The 26,413-nt window shown below is 47.3% G+C and overlaps 1 protein-coding gene across 3 annotated transcripts; it reads left to right on the top strand.

Moving 5' to 3' along the window:
- Positions 1–11: 11 nt before the first annotated feature.
- On the top strand, positions 12–26,400 carry LOC142879993 (protein tweety homolog 3-like). Of its 3 annotated transcripts, XM_076013599.1 has the most exons (14): positions 12–198; positions 7,261–7,457; positions 13,129–13,240; positions 13,372–13,592; positions 14,595–14,690; positions 14,782–14,854; positions 15,008–15,083; positions 16,954–17,009; positions 17,910–18,002; positions 18,114–18,206; positions 18,293–18,429; positions 21,760–21,933; positions 23,196–23,271; positions 25,237–26,400. In XM_076013599.1, the coding sequence occupies exons 1-14, from the start codon at positions 73–75 to the stop codon at positions 25,369–25,371; spliced, it is 1,665 nt and encodes a 554-aa protein (XP_075869714.1). In that variant the 5' UTR covers positions 12–72; the 3' UTR covers positions 25,372–26,400. The 3 variants fall into 3 exon arrangements, with proteins under 3 accessions (XP_075869714.1, XP_075869721.1, XP_075869729.1); XM_076013606.1 differs by lacking the exons at positions 21,760–21,933; positions 23,196–23,271 and having other exon boundaries at positions 26,256–26,400; XM_076013614.1 differs by lacking the exons at positions 21,760–21,933; positions 23,196–23,271.
- Positions 26,401–26,413: the final 13 nt, after the last annotated feature.

Here is a 26,413-nt window from a genome sequence, read left to right as displayed (position 1 = left end):
ACAGATTCCCCCTGTTGAGGATTTGCGTGTTTGGGAGCGAAGAAGCGACAGCCAGAAGGCAGCCGCACCAGGATGGCGGCCGTCGTGAATTATTCCCCGCCGTGGTGGGTGAACCTGCTTCACCGACTGCCCCATTTTAACGTCGAGTTCCAGGTTGTGAGCAGCGACTTCAGGCCGGAGGACTCCGAGTACCAGAAGGTAAGAGGAAGGAACGGCCTGGCAGCCGTCGAGCTCTTGTCTTATTGTCTCACCTCTCGCCACCTGCTTCATCAACTGGCTGGCCGCCCGCATGGAGACACCACACAGTTGTGGCATCCTGCCAGTGCATTGATCCAGTGTGTGTGTGTGTGTGTGTGTGTGTGTGTGTGTGTGTGTGTGTGTGTGTGTGTGTGTGTGTGTGTGTGTTTGTGTGTGTGTGTGTGTGTGTGTGTGTGACAATCAGTGCTCCCTGCATCTGTAATATATAGAACAGAATGGATGTACTTTATTCTTCAAAATTGGCCAGAATAAAGTAGTGTTGCAGCACCAAGAACGATACATGATAAAAAAGTTTTTTAAAAAAGCTATGCGTTAATTACAGTAATCACGAGAAAACATTCAAGTCAGTCTATACAGAACAATCAAACAAGTGCAGATGTGCAATAGACAGTCAGTTGTGCCGAGGCAGGCAAAAGCAAAGTTGTATAAACCATGAGTGCATTATTTACTACTGAGTTCAGAAGAGGTCCAGAATATTATGTGTAATATATTCTAGGAAAAACAATTCTATTTACAGTGAAAGTAATCTTTAAACCCTCCAGTTTGCAGAGTGTCAAAATGTCAGGCCTTGTGTCTGACCCTGTATATAAAACCCTATGACCCTGACCCTATCAATACTAAATCTTCAATCGGATTCGCGATATGTTCGTATTGTAAACGGGTCTGGCAGGGGGGGAAAAAAATAACAGCGGAATTAATTAAAATCATGAGACCAATTATATTTGTGGGTTTTTCGCAGCCGAATCTCAAAGAGGAGCTCTGGCCCAGTTTTTGCTGCTGTTCAGTTGAATTCCTCCAACAAGGTGACTTTGAGTCTCTGCACTTCCAGTGCCCGCTGCGCTCTGGTCGCTGTGCATTTCTGACGCTTGTCGGGGTGACGAGCGGAGCAAGAATACCCCCCCCCCCCAACCCCAATCCCAACCCGCACCCTCAGACACAGACGAGGGAGGGAGATGGGAACCAGAGAGAGAAGCTGCTGGGAGATGGGAGGACAAGGAGAGATAGAAATGGGGCTGATTTGAGGGGGTGGGGGGGGGGAGAGGGCTCCGTGATCCATGGGAGGTTCTTCCAAACAGCCAAGCAGCTACTTCCTGCAAGCTATTCAGCGTCTAACTAAGGCTCTTTGTGTGTGTGTGTGTGTGTGTGTGTGTGTGTGTGTGTTCACTGGAATTTTAAGGGCCCCTTTTTTCAACCAATTACCTCATGACATATTTTAGCAGAAGGGGCTGTTTCTGTGTCACTGAGCTTTCTGCAGCACGATCATATGCTCATTTATGCATTTTTTCCATACATATATATATGTATATAATGTTTGTATATATATATATGTATATATATCTATATGTATGTAGTGCTACATACGCACTGACGCAAAACACAATAGCAAACATGTGAGATGCACATACAGCTATGTATGTATGTGTGTGTGTGCGTATGTATATATATATGGACGCACCTTCTCCTGCATTTTATTTCATCTTTGCAACCTTGCACACTGCAGATGGATACTGGAGCATCACGCAGCAAAGGAAAACACGGTCAATAAGTCTAAAGATGCTCTCTATGAAAGGTGGAAGAACTTCAGTATCAAACGTGTTCAGCCTTCAGTGAGAAAGAGAAGACATTCAATTCATAGGTTGAGTCCATACTATTGACTGCTAGTGTAGATGTACACACACACACACACACACACATACATGCACGTGCTGTATGTGCATCTCACATGTTTGCTTTTTGTGTTCTGTGTCAGTGCGTATTTAGCACTTAAGGTCACAGATCTCCCTCAGGGGTCGTGTGTGTGTGTTTGCGCATGTGTACGTGTTTGTGTGTTTGTGTGTGTTTGGAGGAGTGGAGGGGGGGGGGGGTTTGAACATAGGGGTTCTATTGAGGGTGGGAAGAAACAAGAAGATGGAGGTTGAATTGGATTGGGGGGGGGTGTGGAGGAAGGGAGGGGAGGGTCGGGGGGGCACTCTGCGCTGAAAGAATGTTCTCTTTCTTTTTTCACTCTTTCAGCAAAGGCCGTCTTTAGATTGGCTCACTATATCTGTCTCAAAGGCTTTCATGCATTCACTCCTCCAGCTGAGAAACCCTCACTCTCTCTCACACACACACACACACACACACACACACACACACACAGGGTCCAACACAGTGTCCTTTAGTGCACCCAGTCTGTCACCGCAACACAAAACAACACACACTCACACACACCCGCACAATAGAGAGAGGGAGGGAGGGAGGGAGGGAGGGAGAGAGAGAGAGAGAGAGAGAGAGAGAGAGAGAGAGAGAGAGAGAGAGAGAGAGAGAGAGAGACTCTTCAGTCTAGTGTTTTTCTTTCTGATGCGATTTGCCTCCGCGTCATTTGCATTCAGCCCCTGACGCCACTCAAAACTTCACTCTCTCACTCTCTCACTCTCTGGCTGAATGCCTCTCACGACTTTGACTCCTCCGCGGATGCTGACTCGACGGTGCTCTGCGTGCAGACTCTTCTCTTTTCTTCCCTATAAAGCAGCTGAAATTGGAGCTCTTATTCTGACACTCACCAAAGGAAGGACGTGGTGGTGGTGGTGGTGGTGGTGGTGTCGTACGCATCTGTGTGCTCGCACCGGCCTGCTTGCGTTATGGTAAAAAAAAAAAAAACAACACAAAAAACCCCCAGAGTCAGCTACCAGCTTAGAGTTTAACAGCTGCACAACATTACAGAGGAACCACATGACCTGCAATCACACGTCCACATCGCCCAGCGTCGGAAAAAACGGCGGCGCAATGTTATTTAAATCAGCAGTTCTCAACTGGTGGAGTCTCAGGAACCACACTTTTTTTTTTCCTTATCACAAAGCCCAGACCCAGATTTATTCCACCGCGTTCAAATTTGTTCCACAGAAATATCATTTATTGTCCCGTCTCCACAATAAATGATTGAGTTGACTCGTGTGTCCTACAAAAATAAATGCCCAACATTTCCTCCGTAAACAAACTACCAGTCAGAAGTTTGCACTCTCTGGATTCTTCTCATGACTATCGACATTGCACCTTCTCACTGAAGGCATCAAAACTACGCATGAACACACATGGAATAGTGGAGGAAACGATAAAAGTGGAAAATATTTCAAACATGTTTTATATTGAAATTCTTCAAAATTGCCACCTTTCATAAAAAGCATATTTAGAGTTATTGAACTTTTTTTGAATCCACATATCTTGATCCTATATTTGATGTCTTCAGTCTCTTATCTGCAGTGTAGAAAGTTGTAATGACTGGCGGTGTGTGAATTTTTAAAATCCCTCATTTAAAACTGCCCATGAAGCCGTGACCCGACCCAAACAGCTTTGGCGAGCCACTGGTTGAGAAAGGCTGATTCAAATGCTGCGCCGTCGCCAGGCCGAAGACGACTTCTATGAGACGCTGTATTGTTTTAATAAAAGGTGGCGCTCCTCTGGCTTCATCGTAGTTTAACCTCGGTGTTTTCTCACCGTCTGGAATTGGGCTCCCCCCCCCCTTCAGCCGAGTGGCGCAGGTTCACATTAGCAGAGTGAACCCGGGGTCAGCGGGCGCCTAAGGAACATTGCAAGGACAACTCAGCCAAGTGGAAGCGATTGATCCTGTCAGACACACACACGCACACACACGCACACACACACACACTCACTTTAAATGGACAGATTGAAAGTAGATCACTCTGCCCAAACGTTTACCGCTGAGCCCCTCCTCCAGCCTGCAAGCTGATCTCCACCAGTGCGGATGTGAGCTTGTGAATGTGCACGCACACACACGCACACACGCGCACACACACACACACACACACACACACACACACACACACACACACACACACACACACACAAATGCGCCGGGCTCAGACTGTAAGTAGACGCACATACACAGGCACAGCGAAGCTCGCCGTGCTTGTTAGCGGCTAATTGATCCACGCTGCCTAATCTGTTCCGATGGTCTGTCAGGCCCAACGGTTAATCTCAGCCGTCATACACGGTGCAAGGGGAAGCGCAGTGGCTGCGGAGACCCAGCCGGGCCTTAATCCCAGCCAAGCAGAACAGAAATCAACCGCCACGCTCCTCTTGCTATTGTCCTGACGTGCGCGCGAGCAGTCAGTCGTAAGGGTTTTTCACGTGCGAATGAAACAAGGCTGCGCCATTAAAAACAACAGAAAGGTTGGAAAATGACCGCCTGTCGAGGGTTTAATGGCAACAGTTATTTTAGTCGTACTCAATGGGTCATTTTGAATATTGCCAAGCCTCGGCCCTTAAAGAAATCACCTCAATCCAAACATCTTTGATTGAATGGGTGGAATCAGTAAAGTTGCAACGTCACTCAAAAGTGTCAAGTCCACTCCTTAAAACCCACCGGGTTGTGACGGAGACGATGGGACTTTGCTCTTTATGCTAAAGACTCACGGCGATGGATGGATGCCATGCAACCCCATGGTCACGTGTCGCCGCTCTTGTCCTGCCAAGCTTAACGCGTCTCTCACTCCACTCCACTCCAGCATCATCAGGGTACATCAGCGCAGCACATGCCGACATTAAGCTGGCAGATAACAACAGAGGATCATAGCAGCGACCTGGAATGTGGAGGGTTTTACTGCCCCCCACCCCCCGCCAGCAGCAGGATCCTCTTCTTTTGTCCTTCATCCTCTTGCTCTCACCGTTTAACCTGAGGCCTCGCGCCGGTGTTTGCTGCCAACCTCCACTTTCTTAATTGAACATTACATGATGTGACCAAGGCGCCACGTTGTTATATTAACTCCTGCCGTGACTGTTTGGTTTTCACGCGCTGACACCTTTGGATAACCACGGGCAGGGGTTCCAGGTTAAAGCTGCGTCTGCACGACCCCTAGAACTGTGCGACTTTGTACTGCGATTATAAACTTTTGTTCATGTATTTATGGGCGCTGTATTAAGCTTTTACCAATAATAATAATAATAATAATAAAAAAATTAAAAAATCGTAAAACAAGCCAAATATTACACACTGGTGAAGAATTAATGCTGCGGAACATGCGCACATTTGGAGTGAAGTGTTGATTTTCTGCAAGCAAACGTAATGCATTGAGTAACACAAGTCAGACAACAAGAGCAGGTGTGAGATTGGCGGCGTGGCTTCCTCCTCAGCTACGTGTCGTCGGTACAAAACATTGCACTGGCCAGACAAACTTCCCCTCGACGCTTTCACACGCGGGGAGAAGCGACACGGCCGGGCTGCAAATACTCCCGCCTCCCTCCCTCCCCCCCCCCCCCCCACATGACATGAAAAAATATGAAAAAAAAAAAAAGTCAGCAGTCTGTGTTGTGTAAACTAACTGCTTCCATGTGTCTCGCTTCACTTCTCCATTCTTTGGTTCTCGCTCCGGCCGTCTTCACTCTTGTGTTGCAGAGTTCACCCCCACTGCTGCGTCTGCCTGCCTGTCTGTCTGCCTGCCTGCCAGTCTCTCTGTCTGCCTGCCTGCCTGCCTGCCTGCCTGCCTGCCTGCCTGCCTGCCTCTCTGTCTGTCTCTCTGTCTCTCTGTCTGCCTGCCTGCCTGTCTGCCTGCCTGCCTACCAGTCTCTCTGTCTGCCTGCCTGCCTGCCTGCCTCTCTGTCTGCCTGCCTGCCTCTCTGTCTGTCTCTCTGTCTCTCTGTCTGCCTGCCTGCCTACCAGTCTCTCTGTCTGTCTGTCTGCCTGACTGCCTGCCTGCCTGCCTGCCTACCAGTCTCTCTGTCTCTCTGTCTCTCTGTCTGTCTGCCTGCCTGCCTGCCTGTCTCTCTGTCGGCCTGTCTGCCTGCCTGCCTGTCTCTCTGTCTGTCTGCCTGTCTGCCTGCCTGTCTGTCTGTCTCTCTGTCTGTCTGCCTGCCTGCCTGCCTGTCTCTCTGTCTGTCTGTCTGTCTGCCTGCCTGCCTGCCTGCCTGCCCGTCTGCCTGTCTCTGTCTCTCTGTCTGTCTGCCTGCCTGCCTGCCTGTCTCTCTGTCTGCCTGCCTGCCTGTCTGCCTGTCTCTGTCTCTTTTTGTCTGTCTGCCTGCCTGCCTGTCTCTCTGCCTGTCTCTCTGTCTGTCTGCCTGCCTGCCTGCCTACCAGTCTCTCTGTCTCTCTGTCTCTCTGTCTCTCTGTCTCTCTGTCTGCCTGCCTGCCTGCCTGTCTGCCTGCCTCCTCCACCCCTCTTCCTCCTCCTGCACTTCAAAGCTTTCAGGAGGTGTCTGACCTGCCTGGTGGCTCTGTAGCTCCCGCGGCTCCCATTAGCATTGTTTCCGCTCCCACCGTGAAGGCGCGTGTTTGTACAAACGTGTTCTTCAGCGGATCCATCGCGCACACATCTGACAGCCGCCGCTATCTGGTGTCAAGTAACTTTAGAAAGCGATAAAGAGTTGTGTTGCTTTGTAGGTTTTTTTTCCCCCTCCCCCCTCCTATCAACTAATTTGCTTCCTGTATTCGCACCACACTTATTTGCGCTTATCAAAAAAAAGGTGACACTTGGTTTGAAATGAAAATGCAAGACCTCTTTCTATAATGTGTAGTGAATAAGTTGTTGAAATTGAAATGATTGAAACGGTGGCGCACAGCAAGAAGATTGTGGGTTCGATTCCGGGCCTGGCAGTCTGGGACTCTGTGTGGAGTTTGCATGTTCTCCATGTGTCTGCTGCGCTCTCTCTCTCTCTCTCTCTCTCTCTCTCTCTCTCTCTCTCTCCCTCTCATTCATCTCCTTCTTATTTCCATGTTTGAAGAAGTTGAAATAATAATTATTGATGGGGTTTTTTCGGGGTCGTTTAAAACGTTTGCAATTTCATTCGTTTCATTTTCCTCTCCCATTTAATCACAAACCACCATATTTCATTTTATTCCACAATATTTAAATATTTTAATTAACTACGTCAATAACTATCGTAGTGCTACCAGTTGGCGAACGCCGTTTTCAAGCGAATCGATGCTTATGAAAGTACAAAAAAAAATACAAAAACAACCCCAAAACCAAATCTTTCTAACATCTCACGTTGTCACTCGTCTCTCCGCAGTCCATCCTGCTCCTCGGTGCCGTGGCGGTGCTCTGTCTGGGCCTGGACCTCCTCTTCCTGCTCTTCTACTCCTTCTGGCTCTGCTGCCGGCGGCGCAAGAGCGACGACTCCTCGCACTCCCACTCGCACTCCCAGCAGCCGAGCGCCGACTGCTGCTGCACTGCCTGGTGTGTCATCATCGCCACGCTGGTGTGCAGGTGAGAGGTCGTCTGCGACAGTCAGTCGCATCCCCAGCGCCCCTTCCTCGGCGTCCTGTACGTTCCCATCGCTGCGTGTTTGCAAAGCCGCCCGGCTTTGATTTGACGGAGGAACGTTTATTCCGCAGGAGAGCATTCGACCGACTGTCAGGTCTTTGCTGGTTTGCTCCTGAGCTCCACTGCAGCAGGCTTACGGTGAAGTAAAACATAAAAAAAGATGCTTGCTCCGAGCTACAACTAGGACCTACGCTAATTGATGCAGATCTTCTGAGACTGGAAGAAGTCCCCCGACCCTCCACTTTGTTGGAACCCTTCCGCATCATCAGCAGGTATCTCAGGCTCACAGGTGTTTCGCCCCTTAACCTGAACACCTCTCCTGAGTGGGGCAGCAAAGGCTGACTAGCCTTCACCAGCAGAAGGGTTCCAACTGTGGGCTCTTACACACTAGAGGACAGCGACCGTCAGATACTGTTGCTTCTAGATTCCTGCTTGAACTGATGTCTGGTGGAAGGGGTCCAAAATAAGGTGGCCGGGATGTCCCGCTGGGAGAAGTTCTCAGTGAGGCAGCAGGGGGCCCGGTTGTGACAAAACTCATTGATTTCCAGAAATGTTTTGTTTTAGTGCATTATTCCCAGAGTGTCTAGAGATTTGCAAAGCACCCGACAGTTGCTGACGGTTGTCATGGCTTCAGTGTGACGCCGCTCTAAAGTTCAGTCTCAAGGATGTTTGAACTCTGCCCTCCTGGTTCAAGAACAAATGAGCTTCTCCTCAATGCTGGGTTGCATGACCGCAACATGTTTTGGCATATTTAATAGGTTGCACAGTATTACAACAATCAATTTTTTTTTTCATGGGCGTTGACCACATGTTCTAATGAATCGGAGAGGAATCACTGCAGTGGGGGGGGGGGGGGGGGGGGAGGGGGGGTGAGCATGTGAGAAAAACCTATGCTTTGCATGGTGGCATTTGGGATGTGGATGGACCCAGTTGGTGTGGTTCCTTTATCCGATATCCTGCCACCAGACCGCGTGAAGAGAGCAGGAGACAAGTAAAATCTGAAGACGTTTTAGTAAAAGAAAAACAAGATATTTGGTACAGAGCTGTGGAGGCTTGGCCCTAACAGCAGCAATGTGTTATCAGATGCCAAGTCTGATCTATCTGTCCCTCGCTCCGTCTTAAATACAGAAAGAAACAGTGATAAAATACGCAGATGTCTTCTTCCACGTCGTCCTCTTATTGGCTGTCCGGTGGCGTAGCCTTCCCTGTTTTAGGCTGATCTGAGGCAGGAAACAAGTCCTTATTTGGCCGGGAGCCAGATAATCCACCCTCCGTCCGGTCTGGGCCGCGGAAACACTTTCCTGCCATAAAATCCCGAGTTGAAAAGTTTCTATTCCCGTGCCTGGATGGCTCATAAACTTTATGGGGGTCGCAAATATCCACACTCTGGTCACCCCAGGTCACTGATCCTGGGGCTTAATGAGTTACACAGTCTTTACTCAGAGGTTCTGAACGAGACCAGGTCACTGATCCTGAGGCTTAGCTCAGAGGTTCTGAACGAGCCCAGGGTGCTGATGATGATTGTCAACTATCTAACTAACACTATTTATACATTTAACTACCTCAAACTAACACATAAATACAATATTTGCTAATATGCTAACTCACACAGCTATAATGCATTAAACTAAATATAGGATTCCATCAACCGTTTTTTTTTTTTTTTTTTTGTCTCACTCTATTGCCCTGACGCTTCTCCAGCAACGACTGACTCATCTTTTCGACGTGCATGACGTCAGCGGCGGGGGGGGTTTGTTTGCTCGGCGTCGTACGAACTGCTTCTGCACGACAGACGCGGCTCCTCGTTTTAGCCGCAGGTTCATCCGTTCCCATGCTGCTCCTTCAACAACGTCAAGTTTCCCCAAATGTGCATTTATTTTTATTTTTTTTAATGAAATTTTCTCTTCTTCGCTGCTTAACTAACACAACTGCGTTCTTCTCAACTGTCCGCGGCGCCATATTCCGCTCCTCGCCGTTGTGTTCACGGGTTTTGGGGAAGATGAAAAAAAAGAAATTAGCATAAAAAAAAAAAATAATAACCAGCGGTGTTCTGCAATGAAGCGGCATTAAATGCCCCTCCCTTGTGACGGTGTCCATGTCTCCCTCTTTTTCATCTTTTAGCTCCTCGCTGTTGTTTATCGTGTCTCCAGTCGGCCTTCTCTGTGGCCTAGAAAGGTTGCCATGGAGACAGAAGCAGACTTGATGCAGCAGAGACGAAAAATTAATTATACAGTCAGGTGTGTGTGTGTGTGTGTGTGTGTGTGTGTGTGTGTGTGTGTGTGTGTGTGTGTGTGTGTGTGTGTGTGTGTGTGTGTGTGTGTGTGTGTGTGTGTGAGACTCAGTGCTGAGGAGATTTTTTTTTTTTTTTGGACTGGTGTTCATAATTTATGATTAGATGTAATGTTGCTTTGTGAAGTTGATGTGGAGGATGCGTGAGGGCCGAGCTCATGCAATCCTTACTCTGAAAATCCTAGACGGCGTCGCTTCCTCCATTTGTACGCAGGTGGGTGAGGGTTGTTTTCGAAGGGTTTGTCCCTTCGTGCTCAGAATTGCGCTGTAAAGATGAGCTTGCTTTTGAAGGTGTGAGCGTTAGACAATTTAATGTCATCGTATGATGTTGTTCCGTCCCGTCTAGTGAGGAGGACACTACACCCACCAGCAGTTTGTTAGCAGAAGTCGCCCATCAGCCAATCATATGGGCCAGTTCGTTAGGTACTTCCAGGTACTAGCAAGGCTACCAAAGAAAGTGGCTGGTAACGTGAGCTGCGTTACCATCACCCCCAGAATTGAGCAAAACCTAAATATGGCCATAAAAACTGGTGATGGAAAACAGCTGCACTTGGAAAAACCTCTCAAATATGGCTGAAAGGTTTTGACGCTCTCATGAGGAGGTTTTTCACACGCATCCATATCGAGGAATATCGCAAAAGTGTCATGGAAACACTTTTTCTTTTGGCATTTACACGTCAGCGGACGTGACGTACGGGGTCACGTGACCAGTTCACTGACCAGTGAAAATGGCGCGTTATGACTGGACGGAGGAGGGGACACAATATTGTCATCAAAGAGAAAAAATTGAACAACCATTCTTGACAGCAAACGACATGAGGAATGAGGGAGAGGGGCTTCGGAGAGCCGTGGTCTCGCCGGACGAGATTTGACGAGAATAAGATCGGCCTCTATGGAAGTTAAACAGTGCCATCGGGTTTTAAATCTGAATTTATAACACTGAATTTTTCTAGCATCAAAAACACAGCTAGAAAAAAATCAGCGTTATGAATTCAGATTCAAAACCCGATGGCACTGTTTAACTTTCATAGTTTGCTCTTTACACCATTCAATGGAAACACCCGCCAATCGCAATTGCACTTTGTAGAATTTTTTTTTTTAGAAACATTGCTTTTATTTTGTGAAAAAACTGTCTTGGAAACGCAACCAGTCGCATTTTATTCAGTCAAATTTTCTCCTACATCTACCACATCCTTTTTTATGTGAGCAGTGAATGTAGTCCAAACTCAGTCCATTCAGTCTGAGAGGTGGTGGGGGGAGAAGATGGTGACAAAACCGAGGTGAAGAGAGGACAGAGTGAGACGACGGGCGGGCGGGCGGCTGGGATGAGATGATATTTACAGCAGTGCGTAAAACAAACGAGTGCTTGTTCTTAATGATGTCCACCTGGCTTTGTGCCACTCGTAATCGTAAACTGCGCAGGCCTGAAACGCAGCCTCGCTGGTTTGGCGAGGGCTCGTAAAGCAAGTGTAACACGGGGATGCTCGAGACCTAATGGCCCAGAATGAATAGCTGCAACAATGGCCGTAAATTTCCCACAGCGGCGTGCGCTCGTGCCTGTGCAACGTGCACGTGCGCTCGCTCGCACACAAAGCCACCGTGCGGACGGCGAGGACGAGCGCAGGGCGGCGGCGGCGGCGGCGGTGAGGCAGCGCTGCGCTTCATGTTGGGGAGGACGGTTTGTGGCGGTCGAGCCGTAAGAGAGGCACGCAGGCCAGGCAGTGACGGTGTGTTCTGCTGAGGTCAGCGGTTGCCGGTTGTGCCAGCGCCACTGTGCCTGTGTGCGATGGGAGGCGTCGGGGCAGAGGACCTGCAATAATGTAGCATGTGTCACGTGTGAATGTGGATGCATGGCAGCAGAAGGATCACATTATGTGCAGTCTGCTGACCCAGTTATTGTGTGTGTGTGTGTGTGTGTGTGTGTGTGTGTGTGTGTGTGTGAACACTAGCATAAGGGATTGGCTCAATGTATCCATCATTCGGTTGCACAAAGGTGGGATGTGTTGTGACATAAGCTACCATGGAGATTTATTGTGTGGAGTGAAGCTGCTCCAGACCAGGTAGACTTCCGGTCCAGCCAAGTTCCAGCAGCCGCCTATTATTACACATAGGAAACATAAGTAATCAGTGAAGGTCAATCGTAGGGATGCAAATGATCAATAAATGAATGAATCATTAGTTAATTGACCTTATTGGTTGAGAAGCTAAATTTCACCATGAAAAATGCGTAAGGAAGACATCGTTCAACCCTAACCTGGCCTTGATGAATCCGTGTCTGCTCATCCTGGCTCGGCCTTTGTGCAACTGTTCAACTACCTGGTCGCTCCTGTTTTGGATCGGTTGAACCTAGCTTGGTTATTGATCCAGGATAAAGAATCTTACTCTTGTGCAATGGGCCCCTGGTGTGGAGCCGGTTCGCTCTGCAGAATAAACCTCCGGTGCAACTGATACCGCAACACGTAGCACTGTTTTTTTTTGCAAGCGGATCTCGGATAAGTTGAGCCTGGATAACCGAGATATCCCGACTTAATCCCTCATCCTACTTTCGCTCATTGTGTCCCCTTAGTGGTTATCGGAGGAATTACATGTCCAGTAGAAATTGCAGGGGCGGGATTTGGCGTCCTCCCACACTGCAAGGACATGCACATACATTTTATTGGCTGCTTTAGATAGATAGATAGATAGATAGATAGATAGATAGATAGATAGATAGATAGACAGATTGAACTTTACTGATCCCAAATTGGGAAACTACACTGTTGCAGCAGTCAAAAAACAATACAAAAAGTGAAACTAGAAGGATAAAAAAAATAAACTATACAGTGGTTTCAGTTTACAGTTAAAAAGTGGTTAAACTATACAGTAGTAAGAAGATATACAATAATATATAAGAAATCAAATCGATGTATTTACAACAAGCCAGGGGCAGATGTGCAAAGGCAGTCAGGCAGGGATAAGCAAGGCTTTAGAAACCATTTTTGCATTATTTGCTGTTTTAGTGCATAGTTGCAAATCTAAGTGTGGATAGTGGGATGTACAGCAGTCTCCCTGTAGCGGCCCTGTGATGCAGTGGTGGCTCGTCCAGGGTGTAATGGCTCAGTTTCAGGTCTTTTCTTCATTGGTTACTGAACCTGCATTGCCGTGCACATTGACCTCCTCGTTGTTTTCTGTGTCTAGATTTAAAAAAAAAAAACCTCAGTCCTTCACTTATTGTTCTATTGATTGGTGGTTTGTGCATGTGTGTATGGATTATTATCAATGCCATCTGTGGGTTGAATTAATCATGACATTTGCACTCGACTCTTGCGTCTTTTCTCCCCTGCAGCGCCGGCATTGCTGTGGGATTCTACGGAAACGGGGAGTCCAGCGACGGCGCCAGTCGTGTTGCGTATTCTCTTCGCCACGCCAACCGCACTATATCTGGGGTGGAGAAACTGGTGGGTGTCCGAAATGTTGACTTTTTTTTTTTTTTTTTTTTTAAATCAATTTTGTTCCTTCTTCACCCAATAAGAGGAAAATGCTTCAAACGGGCCTTTCGCTGTTGTCAATTGTCTCTGCAACCGTGTAGGTGTCAGACGGCGCCCTTGCCTTAAACCAGACCGTGGAGGAGAACCTGGTCCAGTTGGAGACGGCCTTCCAGGAGCAGACGGACTACGTGTCCATCGTGCAGAAGCTGCAGGGACAGCTGGATGAGCTCGTCAGGCTCATGGGAGACGTCCCCTTCTGGTCCAACACGGAAATTTCCCTGGAGGACCTGGCCCGCAAGACGGAGACTTTTGATTTTTACAGGTTGGCGAGACATAAGTGACGGTGAAGTGAAGTCGTGTGATGCAAAAAGCAGTCTGTATATCTTTGGAGAGGTGAAGTTGTTGTCTCTGAGGGTTAAGTTCTGGGCAACTGGTTATCTGAAAAATGACCGGACTGAGCCGCTGCTCTCAAATGACGGACGTGACAGGCGCCTTTGTGTGGGCTTGTTGTTTGTTCCTTTGCTGTTGTCGTTTGTCCTTCAGGGTGTGCGTCTGTCGGGGGCTTTTGACTTGCGTCGTCAGCCGTGGCTTTCTCAGCCTGGAACTACCGGTAGTCATTTTTCAGAGAACCAAGAACCAAGTCTGGTTGCCCTACAGCTCAACTCTCAAGACTAAAGTCACCTGTGCGGCTGAGAGCCGTCACAGGCAAAGTTTCAACAGTGTGTGTGACGTGTTAAGCTCCCATTAGGTTCACTTGTAGTCGACTCTCGAATTGATATTTGAATCTAAAATGTGAAAATTGTGATCTCTCAATTTCATAAAGTCAAATTGTTCTGTCAAAATTCTGTATAGATCTGTCTGTCTATCTGTCTATCTGTCTGTCTGTCTGTCTGTCGATAGTCAGAAGTTTGGACTCACCCTATCAATTGAATGTCTCGTCTTTCGTTCTCATGACTGTTGGCATTGCACTTTCTCACTGAAGGCATCAAAACTTTTCATGAACACACATGGAATAATGGAGGAGACGGTCAAAGTTGAAAATAACGCCTTTTATATTGAAATTCTTCCAACCTTCCTCCTTTCATAAAAAGCATATTTAGAGTTATTGAACGTGTTTTTCTTTGCTGCATGATGACACATATCTTGCTCATCTATATTTTATGTATTCAGTCTCTATCTGCAGTGTAGAAAGTTGTAAAGATTAAAAAAAATAAAATAAAAAGAAATAAAATGCGTGAGACGGTGTTGTCCAAACCTTTGACTGGAAGTATACATGTATGTATAAAATGGCTATTAGAGGCTAATGGCAGTTTGTGATTTGCAGGTGGTTGGGGTATCTGGGCCTCCTTCTGTTTGACGTGCTCATTTGCCTCCTGGTGCTCTTTGGGCTGATCCGAAACTCCAGGGGCACTCTGATCGGGTACGTTGTGTCTCCAAAAAAGCCGCCTGGTGTTTGACAAATCGAGTTGTGTGCTCGCTGCTGAAGAGTGGCTTGTTTGTTTGTCCTTCAGAGTGTGTCTGCTGGGCGTTCTGACTCTCATCATCAGCTGGGGGTCTCTGGGTTTGGAGCTCGCCGTCGCTGCTGTGAGTGTTGCCATGGCAACGTGCCCCGGCCTCCCTGTCTCTGCGGTGACATAATCCCTTTGCTCGCTGCTTGGGTGAGCACGTTTCAGGGTGGATGCTACTGTAGGCTGACGTGCTGTTGTGTTTGTGTGTGCGTTTTGCGCTCTCTTACAGTCGGCCAGCGACTTCTGCGTTTCGCCCGACGCCTACGTCACCAGGGTGACCAAGGAAAATGTCGTCATCAACCAAGGTATTTATAGAGGAAAGTCGAGCAACTTGGGGATTTGGGGAGCGACTGCTGGAAACGGTGGATGATGCCGCTAAGACCGCAGTCCTCACATGCAAACACAGGTTTAGCACATAGACGCCAAAGGAGCAACAACAGTGTCAAAAGGACTGATTACTGAAGAGAGCCAGAGGGGGGAAAAAAAAGGAAAAAGACAAAACACAACAGCAAATTCCAACTTCAACTATATGAGAATAACTCCCAGTCATAATAAACACAGTAAAATAAACAAGACATAAACAGTCATATGTCTGATTTTGGTGGCTTCAGCTTCTGGACCTGCGCGGCTCCTGACGTCGAGCCCGGTTCCACTTTCTGCTGGATTGAGTTTGTGTCTCACCGCAGTTCCCAGTCGCGCAGCACTGTGTGCGGACCGTATGAGGCCCCCCCCCCCCACTTGCACAACCGCCAGGCAACCCTGCTGACTTGGGTTGCCATGTTGTGCTTTAGCATGGCTCTGCGTCTCAATGGCAGAGGGAAAACACTGCCAGAGGACATTAAGCCTGCAGTTCAGTGTGGTTGCAGTGGAATGACCCTGCGTTGATGAGCTGGTCTGTTTGACACGACGTCCATCAACACAGACACACTGAGCCCAGTGCAGCTTTAAGCAGTGTCTGGTAGTGGCACCGGCTTTTCACATTGAAGATATGAAAGTGTGCACGCATTAATCCTATACAACTAGTTTTAAGCTGCCTCTTTAATAAGTTCAAACTCATCCCATGTTTGTTCCAAATTGTATTACACACACCACCAGTCAACAGTTGGGACTCATACTTCTGATTGAAGGGTTTTTCTTTCATTTTCATGACTATTGACATTGTAGATTGTCACTCAAGGCATCACAACTATGAATGAACACATATGGAATATTTAGGAAACACAAAAAGTGTGAAATAACAATCAGTTTTATATTTTAGATGATCTAGAATAGCCACCCCTCATATAACATATGTATATAGAACATCACATATTTAGATATTTAAGATGTTGCCACATTAATCCGAATATCTTGCTCATATATTTGATGTCCTCAGTGTGGATCTGCCGTGTAGAAAGTAGTCAAGATAAAGAAGAAGCACGAGTGTCCAAACTGTTGACCGCTAGCGTGTGTGATAAAGTAAAAGTATATTTCCTCCTCCATGTTTTACTGCTGACGCATTATTTTGATTGAGTGATTATTGTCTGCAAAGGAAAGACGGTAAGACCTACGACCAATCAGAGTTTAGAGTGGATGGAGGAATCCGCCATGTGCTGGTTGAAAAACATGCAGACGCAGCGTGAACAGGCTTGGCGGTGACAGTCAGACTTCACCCTGGGATGCTGCTGCTATTTTGGGAAGGGGTGTGTGGTCTCCGAGGGGATTGCATTTGACGGACACTCATCTGGTATCTGGACGCTCCCCCTCTCTTCTGCAGTCAGCTGACGCAGTGCATCGGCAGCCTGTCCCTCGCCATCCTGCAAGGAGAATTAAAAATGGGGGGTGGCGGTGAAATTGGAGCCCTTGGTGTATTGATTTTACTGAAGATGGTGATCTGATTTGTCCCTGTTATACTTCCAACAATTTATCAGCAAGGCATGATAGAAACTGGGCTGGGGTTTTTAATTTTTGATGGAATAAATTTGAGTGCTGTGGATTAAATTTGGGTCGCGACTTCATGATGAGGAGGAATTGTCGCTCCTGAGACTCCACCGGTGGAGAACCACTGATTTAAAGCACACTCACTCACAGAGAGAGAGACCTACTGGGCCTACAGCAGCTGGTTACATCGTGCTACCTCTTCTCTTTCTCTTTATCTTGTTGTTTGACACATTTCATGTCCTGTTCCATCTCCAGATATTCTGCAGTATTATCTGAGATGCAGCGCTGGTCAAGTGAACCCCTTCCAACAGGTAACCTACCTCACTAGTCACTAGTGAGGGTTTTCTCTGTATTTGCTAGTGATGGGCGATATGGACTAAAAGTTTTATCACGATAATTTCTGATATTTATCGCGATAACGTTAAAAGTGACAATAAAAAATATAAAACACGAAGCCGTATTTAAAAAGAAAAAAAAATACCGTTTACACGGATACGCTGGAAACGATGTAGTACCTCTGCCTGGCCTGGGGTGGCGCCGGAAGTTTATTGCCTGAAGGCGGAAGAAGAAGAAGAAGAAGAACGCCTGCAGCTCGCCGTGTTAGAAGAAGCAGTAGCTCGCTAAAAACAAGCGCCACAGAAAACAGAATAAAAGATTGCTCGTGAAAAAAGACGGTGTGGATAAACGACAGAGTTGAACGTCTGCTTCGAGTTCCTTTAGAACACAAAGCCTGAAAAGGTCCATGCTAAAATTGACTCGGAATTGTGCCAGTAAAAGTTCGCTAACATTTTTGCGTTTCCTGCCTCAACATCCCGGTCCGCCGACCCGAAAGAAAATAAATAAAAAGTAAAACAGGATGTTTACAAATCGTTTCCGCGGTGTTTATTTTCACCTTGCACACAATTCACGATCGATTATCGAGCACGGTGGGTGCGCTATCAGCCCCGTGCTTGTTATTGTGCGACACGTGAGCTGCCGGCTGCCAGCAGCAAGTGCGTTGCGCACGTTATTACGTCATCAACAAGATTTTATCGTCATTACCGTGATATGACATTCTTACCGCGGTTAATCTTTTTTTATTATTTTTTTAAATTGACGATATATCGCGATATATCGCCAATCCCCAGTATTTGCTCTCTTCATGCCTCAAACCTAAAGCTGTAGAGCCAAGTAAGGATGGAGGATTTGTGTGTGTCTGTGTGCATTTGCAGAGGCTCTCCGGGAGTCACAAAGCGTTGGTGGAGATGCAGGATGATGTGGCAGAGCTACTGAGATCAGCAACGCAGGACTATGCCAGCACCAAGGTCTGTGTGCTGCACTTTATTTCTCAAAAGACATGAGCAATTTTTCACGGGTGATGAAAGTGGCGGCGGGCATGGGACATTTGAGCGGCAACTCTGCCTCCCTGCGCGCAGGGGAGCCTGGAGCAGATCCAGTCGGTGCTCAACTCCACCGAGGTGGGACTCCACCAGCTGACGGCTCTGGTGGACTGCCGCAGCCTACACATGGTGAGTCACCTGCGGCGTTGCGTAACGAGAGGCGGGCGGGCGGGAGGGCGGAGGAGAGCGTGACCATGGCGGTGTCTCTGTGGCAGGACTACGTCCAGGCACTGACGGGGCTCTGCTACGACGGTGTGGAGGGTCTCATCTACCTGGTGCTGTTCTCCTTTGTCACGGCTCTCATGTTCTCCTCCATCGTGTGCAGTGTGCCTCACACCTGGCCCAGCAAGAGGTGACACACACACACACAGAAACCGCGCACACACGTGCATGCATGTATTGATTGATTGATTGCTTTTATTGTCAGAAGTCCTCCGTAAATGTGTCTGTTTCTGAAACTTACAAGAAATCCCCACAACAGCAAATCGCCACAAAATTACAACATATGAAACAAAACCGTAACTCAAACAACAGACGAGATGTAACATCAGACAAAGTATAACATCATTCATGTAAAAGCAAAGCATCAAAGTGGCTGTGGTGCCTCCAAGTCCCTGTACCAACACTTATTTCACATTATAATAGACTGAGGTATAAAGGAGCTCCTCAGTCGGTTTAATCCAACTCTGGTTGGATGGCAGTAGCTGCTACTCCTCTAATAGAAGACGCGTCGGCTCGGACAGAATCTTGCCTGCCAGGGACGACAGCCATTTAGTATCTGCAGCTGTGAAGATTGACTCAAGTCTTTGACCTGCAGTCTTTGAGCAGATACTTATCAGTCTCAGCAGCTGAGCTTTATGTTGCTCTGAGAGACAACTACACCAAACAATAACTCCATACTGCATAACAATTCACGACATCCACTGTACTGAGTACATTGGATTGAAAAAAACAAAAGCAAAATACTGTAGGCTCACAAGACCACGGCGTCCTCAGGAAGTGAATGCATTGTTGCATTTTAACCACAAATAGAATCAGTGTGTGCACTTGATGATAGAGCAGCGTCCACACAGAGGCCTCAATACTGGTAGGGGAAAACTTGTTCAATATTTGCTTTATTGATCATGACAGGTTGTATGCACACACACACACACACACACACACACACACACACACACACACACACTTTACACCAACACTCAAGACACAGACGACTTGAATCATTGTTTCTGTGCCTGCAAGCTGTCTCTGTGAGATCTATGAACTGATGCACTAACAAATAACATGCTAATAATAATAATAATAATAATATTAATAACCTTTCTTGTTGAACTGTCTGTGTAATGACACTACGGAGCTGAAACAGTGGACAGACCCTAGAAGACTGCATGTCATTCTCCCAGTCCACTTCCCTCCTCAGCTGTTGTGTCTCCTTGCTTGTAACTGCATCCATCCCACTTTCTCTGCAAGTTTGGTTTCATTGGTTTGCAAGCCCCTCCTCCAAGCCCCCGAAGCCCCTCCCCCTATCTCCCCAGTCTGGCTGAATGTATGTTGTATGTACATTTCTTTTCTTTTTTTTGCTTTTTTTTTTTTTTGCTTTGGACAGAACATTGCAGCTCTGTTAGAGTCTGAATTGCCCCCCTCCCCCGTGTGGCCCACTTCCTCCTTCTGTTCATCTCCCTCCTCTACTCTCCCTGTCCTGATTTGGAAATGCTTTGGGCTTCAGTGAATGATGGTGTTCATTGTGGTCTGATTAGCAGCCGCGTACAAAAGAGCAAAGGAGAAAAAGGAAAGATTGGCACAAAACACTCGACTCCAAACCCAAGAGTAAGATTAAAAGCAAGTGGCGCATCTTGTTCACGAGGAGTCGCGTTTGTCCGTTGACCATGAATGACCAGGCGAGGGGTGCCCCAGTGAGGCCCAGCAGATCAATCCAGAACAATGTCCACGTCCGTCGTGAGTTTCCCTCATCATCATCATCAAGGCAGCCTGTGCTCAGCTGCCTTTAGTAGGTCAAAGAGCCTGCATCTGTCATCAGTCACCCGAGTGAAACAGCCCCATCTGATGGCCGGTGACGGTACTGACATATAAGAATAAGACCAAGAATAGGAATGCTTTTTATTTATCCCTCATTGGGGAAACATGTTCAGTTCCAGCCGCATGTACAGCGCAAAGAGAAGAATGAAAGAGTGCAAGGAGTGAATCAAAGTGAAATACAGAAATAATATTTACACAGTAATGATTTAATAAGTGTATTTGTACTGGATGGGATGTTGTCAGACAGCTGGGATATACGACTGTGAATAAATCCACGAAAAGCCTCCAAACTCCAGTTCACACGCACGCGCACTGCAACACTGATACTAATGCCGTGTTGTTGAAGCCACGACATTTCTGTCGCCACAGATCCAAATCAGCTCACGTCCAATCTGGTGCCTCATTCTGTCACCTCGCTGGCCGCTTTGTTTTGAATCTTTGAATCTTTGCCCTCTCAGAATGGTTTCTGGCCAAACCTGCTGTGATATATTATCCCCATTTTAATCTCCAGAGGGTTTTTTTTGCTTTAAGTTTCCTGAAACAGGCGGGGTTTTTTTTTTTCAAATGCATGATTATTTTATTTCAGTGAAACAACACTTTTTTTGTGTGTTTCGAGCCGTTAAAAACAACAACAACAAAAAATGAGCAGACTGCATGAAGAAAATAGCTGCATGTTTTATGGGACATTGAAAAGCCTGCTGGTCTTTTTACAGATTATTGCTTAGAATTCAAAAACAGCCTCATACAGCAACAGCTGCGTTTCCATGACGGTTTGTCACAAAATAAAAGCCACATTTCTAAAAAAAAATTCCACAAAGTGCAATTGCTGATTTGCAGGTGTTTCCATTGAATGGTGCGAAGCGCAGAAGCTGTAATTCTCAGAAAATGTGGCGGGATGAGATTTACGAGAATTACGTTTTGCTTTTGTTTCTTTGCGTTTCTTTGCCGTCCGGAACGGTTGTTCTATATTTCTCTTTGATGACTTGCCAAAATATTCCATCTCCCCCTCCGTCCAATCACAACGCGCCATTCTCACTGGTCAGTGAACTGGTCACGTGACCCCGTTACGTTACGTCCACTGACGTGTAAATGTGAAAAAAAGTGTTTCCATGACACTTTAGTGATATTCCTCTGTATGGATGCGTGTGAAAAACCACCTGATGAGAGCATCAAAACCTTTCAGCTGTATTTGAGAGGATTTTCCAAGTGGAGCTGTTTTCCATCACCAGTTTTTAGTGCCATATTTAGGTTTTGCACAATTCTAGTGGGAATGGAAACGCAGCTTCTGGAGCTTTTAAGCAACTTATCAGCACCTTTTCACTGGTTTTCTAGATGAATGCTGCCCCTATCTTTATTATTATTATTATTATTATTATTATTATTATTATTATTTAACCTCTTGTTTGCTGCTGTCGGCCTAAAAGCATGGCCTCTCTTCAACCTGCTGTCATGACACCGTTGACACACCGCACACCTTCCCACCCGTCTCCCGACCCTCCTTAACGACCGCTTGTTCACGCTCTGTTGTCTCTCTCGGATCTCCCTCCCTTCTACCCCCCTCCCCCCTCCCTCCATACCCATCATGCCCCTCTTGTGCTCCCCCCCCCCCCCTTCCCCTTCCTCCCTCCCCCGCGGCCGATTGAAGGACGGATGAGGAAGACGGAGAGGACGAGTCTGGTGCCTCGCGGGGCGGCGTGCACGATAACCTGTATCGCGTTCACATGCCCAGCCTCTACAGCTGTGGCTCCAGCTATGGTAGCGAGGCTAGCCTGCCTGCCACCGCCCACACAGTCAGCAATGCCCCCGTCACTGAATACATGTGAGTTAGAACCCCTTCGCTAGATTGTGCTTGCCCCTGTTTTTTTTATTTTTTATTGCGAGCTAGAGCAGCTGCTAGAACTCCAGTCTACTGCCCTCTACTGTAGATCCGGCTTCGCTCTTCTGTTGCTTTGTCACAGAGATTGAACCCCTCATTAGCTCTCCCTTGTAATTGCTGATAGAACAAAACAAAAAATAAAATGTGGCTGCCTTCAGTCCAAACCTGCAGGTGTGCACACGCCACCACCAGAATGAATTTGCAGTGTCAGAATTAAGAATTTGACTCAGTTTTTAATTAAGGATTAATTCCCACGTGAGATTGAATATTGGCTTGTATAGACGTTGAAGGGCACGAAATGCCTCATACAGATTCATTGTGGATCTGCACTTTGGAAGATGTCTTAACAGGAGACAAAGAAACAACATTCAAAGTTATGTCCTGCATAGATGGTGTTTGAGATACGTCAAGGTCATTTTATCTTTAAGGTGAGATAAATTAGCAGCAGAAATTTGCAAGGATTATTGTTTAAATCGTTGCGTACAGGGGTGTCAAACGGTCGGCCAGGCCAGCGGGCCGTATCAGGCCCGCTGGCCTGTGGTTGGCAGAGTATAAAAACCAGTTGCAATTTCTTTCAATTTTTATGTTCTAAATGTGACCACTGGATGGCACAAAAATGCAATTGTGCCATTGGTATTAGCATTTAATACCGGCGCTGAGCGAGTGGGTCCAAGTACATCCACTGTGAAGGCACTTTGTCTCCATACCTTCTTTGTTATGTCTCCTATTTGCCAACCTCAATGGCCCAAAATGTCTCTGTGGAAAAAGAAAAGTGGATGCAGAGTGCAGACTGGTCCAAAGTAAACCAAACAAACAATCAAAGTTGTTTTGAAGTTATTACTATTTTTTTACCTCCCAGCCTGCTTAGGAATAGATTTTGAACTAAAGTGAGTTTGACACCCCTGGCTTCCATTATCGTCAAACATTTAGAATTCCGAAGAGCCAAATGACTCCAAAAATGACAAGCAGGCGTTTTTTTCTCGGTTTTTTTCCTTCTGGTCAGGACAGAGTGGTAACTGCACTGTGGCAGTCTCTGCGGTGACCTCACCGTACCGCACAACTAATTTCCCCCGAGTATTGATTATGGCCGAGGCCGTCTGAGAGGCAGTAGCTGCGAGGACGAGCGCGCCGCAGATCAGCAGCTGGGCTGCTCAGCACCAGTAGCAGGGCCACCACATGCAGTAACCTCTGATTCTATAATGCAGGAGCCAGAACGCAAACTTTCAGAACCCTCGGTGTGAGAACACCCCCCTGATTGGCAGGGAGTCCCCTCCACCCTCTGTAAGTGCACACTTTCTAGAACACACTCTCCCTCCACTATCTTCCAACACCTACAGTGGGATAATATTGGCCCTCGCGGAGCACCGATGACGGTGTTTCTCCAGAAGAGGGCGTAATGAGGGCTTTCAATCGGCACGCGCGGACGCGTATTGGGTCTGGTGCTCTGAAAGCGTGAGCTGGTGTGGATGTTGGAAGATAGTCCCCCTCTCCCTGCACCACTGCAAGTGTACTCTGTGCTCAAACTCAGTCAATTTCAACCAAGGTCATTTTGGCAGCCCGGAGAACTGCAAGTTTGGAAAAGAAGCCTGCTGCTTGGAGGGACTGGCCCTTGTCACAGAGGAGAACCTCACCTCTGCTGTGTTCAACCCCAAAGTTACTCTATTTCTGATGTAAAAGTCTGGTTGGTTTCACTGAGGCTATCCGAGTTTGGCCTCGCTGACTCGCTTCTGCGTTGAACTCCACTCTAACCAGTCTGATGAAGCCAGGATGTGCTGAACAAGTACAGGAGCATTTTAGTATTGAATGAAAACCATTTCCAATGTCTCATTAAAAGAGAGAATTCCAAGTGTCCAGAACTCCGACCGTTTTTAAGAGCCTGAAATATAAATCATGATGCTTTCATCACTCTTTTACAATTGAATACACACAACTGAGTGTGATTATAATATAAAGCTTTGTTTTTTTTTAGAAACGTTTACATTTTTCTATTAACGACGGCTGCATATTGCACACTTGATGTTCATTCTCTACAACCACATTCACTCAGACATCCAAGGCAACGAGTGTCACAGCCATCCCATAATGACTTCAGCACATCCTGACTGGTTTTCCTGCTCTTATCTCGTGACGCTGGTTGGAATGGAGTTCAATGCAGAAGTGAGTCAGTGAGGCCAAGCTGTTGAACGATGGTGTGTATCAGCAGCTGAGGGACATTAACTTCCCAAAAAACAAACAAACTATTGAGAGCTGCAGCGTGTTAAACTTTTAGCTTTAATGCCAAAGACTCGAGTTTGGCTGCTGGAATCTTCATCTCCACAGTGTTGACTCTGGCATTGACGTGGTACTGCTGGGCCTGTAGCTACGCACGTGTTCTCCACAGTACAAGCTATATACATACTTAGGGCAACAACACTGTTTAAATGGCACAATTGGAAAAACCCACGTGGAAGGTGTCACCCGACCTCAGTGGTAGATCCAGTGCTTCCAGTGCTTCCACTGCATCTCGCAGCGAAGCCCAAAAAAAACCCCACATCATTGGAGTGGAGTGGAGCCCAAACCTCTGACGGTCCTGCAACCTGCTCTTCCCAGTGTGTCTTTCTGTGTTGCATTCTCTCGTTGAGGTGTATGTGTCCTCTGTTTATGTGCCCCCTCACCCTTCACCATCGAGTTAGCCCCCAGGAGCACAGTCCCCACTTCCACTGTTGGAACCCAGGCCGAGTTGTTAGGTGGAGTCCTGGGCCCTCTCTGGTCTGCCACCAGGAGGAAAACCAACACACCAAAAAAAAAGAAAAGAAAAAAAAAATCCCCCGAGAGCCGCTCGACCAGAGACCACTAACTCATACCAGGCTAACCTACTACATCAGAACTAGAGAATTAACGACAAACCACTGATCCTACCTGTAACATCATCCAGACCTAATCAATAACTGTAAAAAGTCCCCTGGCTGTCCAAATGACTGCTCATTCTATCTATCTATCTATCTATCTATCTCTATCTATCTATCTCTATCTATCTATCTATCTATCTATCTATCTATCTATGACTGCTTTTACATTGATGGTAAATGTGGCATGGCCATAATCACACGTATTTCCCTATTTTCTCCTCCTTTCCCCAATATTTTCCATCTTCCCTTTCCCTCCAAAAACACACCTCCTCCTCCGCCGCCGCCGCCGTCCCACTCCTCCCTCGTTCCCTCCACCACCCACCCACTCCTCCCTCTCTGTCCACCTGCACCTCTGCAGTACACCTCCAGTATGAGAGCCAAGTACTTGGCCACCAACCGACCAGACCAGAACCGACGCTCCGTTCCCAACGACCAACTGGACCCGGCCAGCCGGCCTCACCCCACCGCCCGACCGCAGTCCTCGGTCCACTAGAGGGCGCCACATTCACACCAGCCCACACAGTCTGTACTGCCTGAATCTCTCTCTCTCTCTCTCTCTCTCTCTCTCTCTCTCTCTCTCTCTCTCTCTCTCTCTCTCTCTCTCTCTCTCTCTCTCTCTCTCTCTCTCTCTCTCTCACACCTCCAGTGATCCCAAACTCAGTGCTCACCTGAGCTCAGCCAGAGCCGGGCAGCTTTTTTTTTTTTTTTTTTTTCCCAAGAGAAAAGCACCAACAGGACCTCACAGTTTGGTTCTGTGTCAAGGTTGAGTAGATTTCAGTGAACCAGGACGGCAAAGCGACGCTCACCTCAACACAGGGACGACCAAGAAATAGAAAAAGCTCAAATCTGTTGCTCCCTCCTCCACCTCCTCCACTTTCTCCTCCTCTGCTACAGTGACGGACTGACCGGCAACGATGCACAGCAGCGTTCACACCTCGGCTCCACCTCTTTTCTCTTCTTCTCCTCCTCCTTCTCCGTCTTCTTCTCTGTCTCCTTCCTCCTCCTCTACTGAGATCTTTAACACTGCATTCTAGTGGTGACAGCTGCACCACTCTAATTGCTCAGCCTCACTGCACACAGACACACACACACACACACACACACACTCATGCACACACAAATTGTACAGACGTGTAAATACTGATTGTGTGCTTCACGAGCGCTGGACTGTTGACTCAGTGCAGGTCAGTGGCTGAAGGCTGCGTCTTCTTTATGTTGCTGTTTCTCTCATTCCAACATATGTAGATAGGCAGATGCAAAATAAGCCATGTTTAAATAGAGATGATACACACACGCACACACACATGCACACTTTACCCTAACATTATTGTCTAACTAAGACTTGAATCGCGAACTTGAAAACTCGTCTCTTTGTAGTTTAACGCATTTTGAACTCTGAGCCTGGAATCCCGTCGAGGAGCGCCTGAGAGCGATGAGCCGGCTCAACCTGTGCCAAAAAAACTGAACACTATGGGATGCCTGACACAGTGCTCTTCCTCTACTGCCTCCACGAGTCTCGGGGGGGAAAAAGGGAA

Source organism: Nelusetta ayraudi, unplaced genomic scaffold, assembly GCF_046127955.1.
Source record: "Nelusetta ayraudi isolate G7.1 ecotype Tasmania unplaced genomic scaffold, CSIRO-AGI_Nayr_v1 ptg000006l, whole genome shotgun sequence".
Taxonomy (NCBI): domain Eukaryota; kingdom Metazoa; phylum Chordata; class Actinopteri; order Tetraodontiformes; family Monacanthidae; genus Nelusetta; species Nelusetta ayraudi.
The sequence above is the reverse complement of the archived record's forward strand: the minus strand, read 5'-3'. Positions and strand labels throughout refer to the sequence as shown.

Excerpts from the sequence above, each read along its gene's own strand:
- LOC142879993 (XM_076013599.1), top strand. The coding sequence starts at position 73 with ATGGCGGCCGTCGTGAATTATTCCCCGCCGTGGTGGGTGAACCTGCTT. Across the intron at positions 199-7,260 it reads AGGACTCCGAGTACCAGAAG|TCCATCCTGCTCCTCGGTGC; the intron begins GTAAGAGGAAGG and ends GTCTCTCCGCAG. Across the intron at positions 21,934-23,195 it reads GCCCCCGTCACTGAATACAT|GAGCCAGAACGCAAACTTTC; the intron begins GTGAGTTAGAAC and ends TCTATAATGCAG.